The 6018-nt window shown below is 37.0% G+C and overlaps 1 protein-coding gene across 1 annotated transcript; it reads right to left on the reverse strand.

Annotated features, from left to right (window-relative positions):
* Positions 1 to 17: 17 nt before the first annotated feature.
* On the reverse strand, positions 18 to 5915 carry smarcb1a (SWI/SNF related, matrix associated, actin dependent regulator of chromatin, subfamily b, member 1a). Its single transcript, XM_058070222.1, has 9 exons — positions 5753 to 5915; positions 5207 to 5318; positions 5008 to 5137; positions 4802 to 4939; positions 4593 to 4720; positions 2077 to 2243; positions 1819 to 2009; positions 1598 to 1729; positions 18 to 913 (listed from the first exon to the last, which is right to left on the reverse strand). The coding sequence occupies exons 1-9, from the start codon at positions 5834 to 5836 to the stop codon at positions 874 to 876; spliced, it is 1122 nt and encodes a 373-aa protein (XP_057926205.1). The 5' UTR covers positions 5837 to 5915; the 3' UTR covers positions 18 to 873.
* Between the last annotated feature and the right edge of the window lie 103 nt (positions 5916 to 6018).

Consider the following 6018-nt stretch of genomic DNA (forward strand, 5'->3'; position numbering starts at 1 on the left):
TAATTGGGGGGGAGGACCTATCATACAGGAATTAATAATAAAAATAAAAGAAAATACAATAAAAATATTACAAAAACATTCACAAAAAATTCTACATAAGTGCAATTTTTAATTGTATTATTTTGACTTTAATAACGAATACAAAGAACAATAGCAAAAATGTAAAAAAGGGAATAAAAAGAAAAGGAATCATGAGGAAAAGGGAATGTTTTGATGAGGAAAAATAAAGTAATTTGAGTAGCATACATTTGAAATATTTCAGATATTTTTAATTAGACTGGGGGGAAGTTTTAGTATGGGCATGAATCATAAAAACATAAAAAATGTATTGTTTTGACTTTTTTTTAATTATTGGAATGAAAAAAATACCCCGGCAAAAACAACAACAAAAAAGGTGAAATATTCTGCTAAAAAGGTCTGATTGTAGAGAACCAAGAATGGTAATAAAACCATTTTAGAAGCATCCATGTGAACCATAGAAGAAAAAAAAAAAAACATGGCGTCCTCTTCTCTTCCCTTTATTTTTCTACCAATCACAAAAAAGTAGAAAAAGACAAGAAGCGGCACGTAGAGGAAGAATATATTATCTGACACGCTTGCTTTGGCCTCTCCTGGGGTCACGCCAAGGACACGCCAAGGTCAAGGACACTCCAAGGTCAAGGACACGCCCAAAGCCAAGGACACGCCAAGGCCAAGGTCATGCCCAAGGCCAAGGTCACGCCCAAGGCCAAGGCCGACGCACAAAGAAGACCATAAGAATCCCAAATAATCCTAATAAAGCATCGCTGGTGCCAGCCATCTTCTTCCAGTCGGGAAGGGAGGATGATGATGATGATGATGATGATGACGGTGACGATGATGGTGACGAAGCTCCTACCAGGCCGGCGCCGTGTTGGCGAGTCTCCTCATTCGCCTGGCAGACCAAGCAGAAACACAAACATCAGCCATTCATTCATATCAAATATATACACATTTATTATTTAGGATTATATTTATATTTGAAAAAATACCGTAATTGTGATTTACACAAAATATATTTTTATATATTTATATATATATTTTTTATGTATTATTTTTCATATTTATTTGATATTATGTACTGACATAGATAAGTATTTAGAATTCATTTTAAGTATTTATGTATTTGTTAATTACTAATATAAAAATATATCAATGTTTGTTTTCTACTTTATGATTATTATTTATATTAGACATTTTCAAAATGATTTCTATTTTTAAAATGTAAAGAAACATGTCTTTTTAAACTCTTCCTTTTGTTTTATTATATTGTTCTGTATGTAATAATTCAATTATTACTTTGATTTATTATTCTGGTCATTTCCATCACATCCAGAAAGAAAAATTTAATTAATTTATTATTTTTTTAAAAAGATTTAAATGTATTATTTATGATGAATTTATTGATATGAAAATGTTTTTCCATCTTCAATATTTGCAATTATTGAAATACATTATATTATATATTTTTATTATAAATGATGATATGATATATTATATTATTATAATTCTATAAAGCTAAATGAAAAGCATGTTATGGGAGGGCGGTGCAGTGACGTGTTGCCATGACGACGCCCACCTGGTGTTCCTGTCCTGGTCTCTGATCTTCTTCTCCATCTCGGCGTCGGTCAGCGTCTCCAGCAGGGGGCACCACTGGTCGGCGTCGCCCGTGTTCCTGATGGCGATTTCTACGGTGGGGAGGGGGTTCTCGCTGCTCGGGGGGTGGGGATGAGTGGAGGGGGTCGGAGGTGAGGTGGCGGCCGGGAGCGTGCACGTGAGCGTGCATGTGAGCGCTCGTACCTGAAGGCGTAGGTCCTCTGGTGCCAGCTGAGCTGTCCGCGGATGCTGTAGGCGATGGTGGTGACGAACTCGCCGCCCAGCCCCAGCTCGGAGCACAGCTTCAAAGCGAACTTCTCGGGGGAGTTTTCCCTCTCGGACATGTCCCACTCAAACTGGTCCACCAGCGAGATGTTGCCCACGTGGATGTTGAGCTGCAAGGAGAAGACAGGCGGGGTGGGTCGCGCGCCCCGGAGCAAGGGTCCCGTCGCGGCGCCCTACCTTGATGATGACCCGCTGGTCGGTCTGCTCGTCCAGGATGCTGTCGGTGGGGTAGGACTCGATCTGCTGGCGAATGGCCGAGGCGATGGCGGGCACGAAGGCCAGGGGGTTGAGGTCCAGGTCGTCGCACAAGATCTCCGCAAACATCTCGGGCGTCATCAGCTTCTCTGGACGCACGCAAAAACCGTCTTACAAAGAAACATGGAGGGGCCTGTGCTCCCCCGCCGCCGGCACCAGGGGGCGCCGCCTCCTTAGAACTTTTGGTCTTAATATTTTCACTTTATTCTTGGAAAATTGCAGCTTTTATTTTTTATATTTTGACTTTATTCTTGGAAAATTGCAGCTTTTTTCTCCTTAAAATGTGACTTTTTTCCTCTTAATATTTTGACTTTATTCTTAATATTTTGACTTTTTTCACTTAATATTTTGACTTTATTCTTGGAAAATTTCAGCTTTTATTTTTCATATTTTGACTTTATTCTTGTCAAATTGCAGCTTTTTTCTCCTTAAAATGTGACTTTTTTCCTCTTAATATTTTGACTTTTATTCATCTAAAATTAGTTTTTTTTCTCCTTAGAATATGATTTTTTGTCTTCATATGTTGACTTGATTAAAACATTTTTTCTTCATATTTTGACTTATTCTGGTAAAACTGCAGCTTTTTTCTCCTTAAAATTTGACTTTTTCCCTCTTAATATTTTGACTTTATTCTCCTAAAATTACTGTTTTTTTTCTCCTTAGAATATGATTTTTTTGCTCTTCATATGTTGACTTAATTGAAACTTTTTTTCTTCCTATTTTGACTTTATTCTGGTAAAACTGCAGCTTATTTTTCTCCCTAAAATGTGACTTTTTCCCACTTAATATTTTGACTTTATTCTTGGAAAATTGCAGCTTTTTTCTCCTTAAAATGTGACTTTTTCCCTTAATATTTTGACTTAATGCTCATAAATTTGCAGCTTTTTTTTCTCCTTAGAATATGATTTTTTTCTCTTCACATGTTGACTTGATTTCAACTTTTTTTCTTTCATATTTTGACTTTATTCTGGTAAAACTGCAGCTTTTTTCTCCTTAAAATTTGACTTTTCCCCTCTCAATATTTTGACTTTATTCTCCTAAAATTACAGCTTTTTTTCTGCGTAAAATATTATATTTTTTTCTCTTAATATGTTGACTTAATTGTAACTTTTTTCTTCATATTTTGACTTTATTCTGGTAAAACTGCAGCTTTTTTCTCTTTAAAACATGACTTTTTTGTCTTAATATTTTGACTTTAATCTCCTAAAAATTACTGTTTTTTTCTCCTTAGAATATGATTTTTTTCCTCTTTATATGTTCACTTAATGGAAAAATTTTTTCTTCATATTTTGACTTTATTCTGGTAAAACTGCAGCTTTTTTCTCCTTAAAATTTGACTTTTCCCCTCTTAATATTTTGACTTTATTACATATTTTTTTCTCTTAATATGTTGACTTAATTGTAACCTTTTTTCTTCATATTTTGACTTTATTCTGGTAAAACTGCAGCTTATTTTCTCCTTAAAATGTGACATTTTTACTCTTAATATTTGACTTTATTCTGTAAAATTGCAGCTTTTATTATTAACATTTTGACTTTATGCTCACATTTTTTTTTAGCTTTTTTCTCTTTAAAACATGACTTATTTGTCTGAATATTTTGACTTTATTCTCCTAAAATTACATCTTTTTTTCTCCTTAAAATATGATTTTTTTTCTCTTCCTATTTTGACTTTATTCTGGTAAAACGGCAGTTTTTTTCTCTTTAAAACATGACTTTTTTTGTCTTAATATTTTGACTTTAATCTCCTGACATTACTGTTTTTTTCTCCTTAGAATATGATTTTTTCCCTCTTAATATGTTGACTTAATGGAAACTTTTTTTCTTCATATTTTGACTTTATTCTGGTAAAACTGCTGCTTTTTTTCCCTTAAAATGTGACATTTTTCCTCTTAATATTTTGACTTAACTCTTGTAAAATTGCAGCTTTTTTTCTTAATATTTTGACTTTATGCTCAAATTTTTTTTTAGCTTTTTTTCTCTCTTTAAAACATGACTTATTTGTCTAAATATTTTGACTTTATTCTCCTAAAATTACATCTTTTTTTCTCCTTAAAATATGATTTTTTTCTCTTCGTATTTTGACTTTATTCTGGTAAAACTGCAGCTTTTTTCTCCCTAAAATGTGACTTTTTTCCCTTTTAATATTTTGATTTAATGCTCATAAATTTGCAGCTTTTTCTCTTTAAAACATGGCTTTTTTTTCTCTTAATATTTTGACTTTATTCTCCTAAAATTACAGTTTTTTTTCTCCTTAGAATACAATTTTTTCCGCTTAGATTTTGAATTTCTTCTCATAAAATTGCAGTTTTTCTTCTCTTCATGTTTTGACTTTATTCTTGTAAAACTGCAGCTTTTTGTCCGATTTCAGTTTTTTTTCTTCTCCTAATTATGTCCCAAAATATCAGAACCTAATTAACCAAATATTATTTGCGTACCGTTCATGTTCCAGGTGAAAGCGTCTCTCAGCTTCTGTCCCTCGATCTCCATGTCCAGGCGGATGGGCACCAGGACTTCGGACTGAGTGGCGTTTTCGTGGATGACGGCCGGGTCGTGGTCGTCAAAGCTGAGGGGGGGGGGGGGTGGAAAGAGAGATCAAAGCGTCAATAGACGACGGCGGATCCATGACGTCTCCCCCGCCACTGACCACAGCGGGAACGTCCTCTTCTTGTCCCGGCCCAGCCGGCTGCGGTTGATGGTGGTGGAGCACGGCACGGCGTCCAAGTGGTGGGAGCTGTTGGGCAGCGTGGGAACCCACTGGCTGTTCCTCTTGGCCTTCTGTTCCCTGCAGACGGAACCAAACTCGTCTTTTCACGTACGGCCGCACGGCCCGCAAAGGAGACGGCGGGTTACCTGAGGTAGGCGGGAGGCTCGGTGCTGATGGACACGGCTTTGTACTTCTCGTCGTTGCCTTCGAGGATCTCCTCCACCTCCGAGGCTTTGAGTAGGGTGACGCTGGTGGCCAGCTGGGTGTAGCCGTGATCTGAAGGGGGGGAATGACAACAGTGACGGTGGACAGGTTGTCCACACGCATCGCCGTGGGTCTACTCACCGTGTGAAGACTCCACGATCTTCTTCCGCTCTTCTACCGATGCCAGCTTCCTCCATAACGACGGGTATCTTTTATACAGGGAGCCCCTGAACATACGCAAGTAGTTTCCCACCTAAAACACACATACAGAAACTTCTTATCTTTGGATTTTCATATACCATCACAAATAAATGACCTCAGGCAGCCATTATTATGAGTAAATGTATCTTTAAGAGCGTACTGCCTTCCTATTAGCTCTATAGCAATAACATAGGGATGCTAAAACATTCACAGCTAGCTCAAAAAACACAAGTAAAACACGTATATTAACAACGTGTTTTACCTATGTAGTAAATATAATCAATGACTTTTAAGCAGGAATCTATTGGCAATATCTTACAAATAAACGACCGAATCTTTATGCCCTCACTTTCCCGTATCAACGTTAGCATGCTAGCTAGCCGCCGGCAAAAAAAAAAAAAAAAGACGCGACAACCGGAATCAAAAAGATTTCTTCACTAAGAGCAAATTGAAATGGCAAACACATCCAAATTAAAGTACACCAACCTCAGATCCGATCATGTAAAAATCCCCATCCTCCTCAAGCTGGAATTTGACAGGTTTTTGGCCAAAAGTCTTGCTCAGCGCCATACTGGAATCAAATAACAAAAGCTGAGTGACCGCGCATGCGCTCACCAAAGCGGAGTCACGTCGCTCTGTGATGACGTCAAGGCACCCGTTATACCGCCATTGTACCTCTTTTGTATCGATGAATTAGTTACAGATGTTTTTTCTACTTAGCTTAAGAAACATTTTAATAACATATTAAGGAC

This window comes from Doryrhamphus excisus, chromosome 4 (genome assembly GCF_030265055.1).
Source record: "Doryrhamphus excisus isolate RoL2022-K1 chromosome 4, RoL_Dexc_1.0, whole genome shotgun sequence".
Lineage (NCBI taxonomy): Eukaryota > Metazoa > Chordata > Actinopteri > Syngnathiformes > Syngnathidae > Doryrhamphus > Doryrhamphus excisus.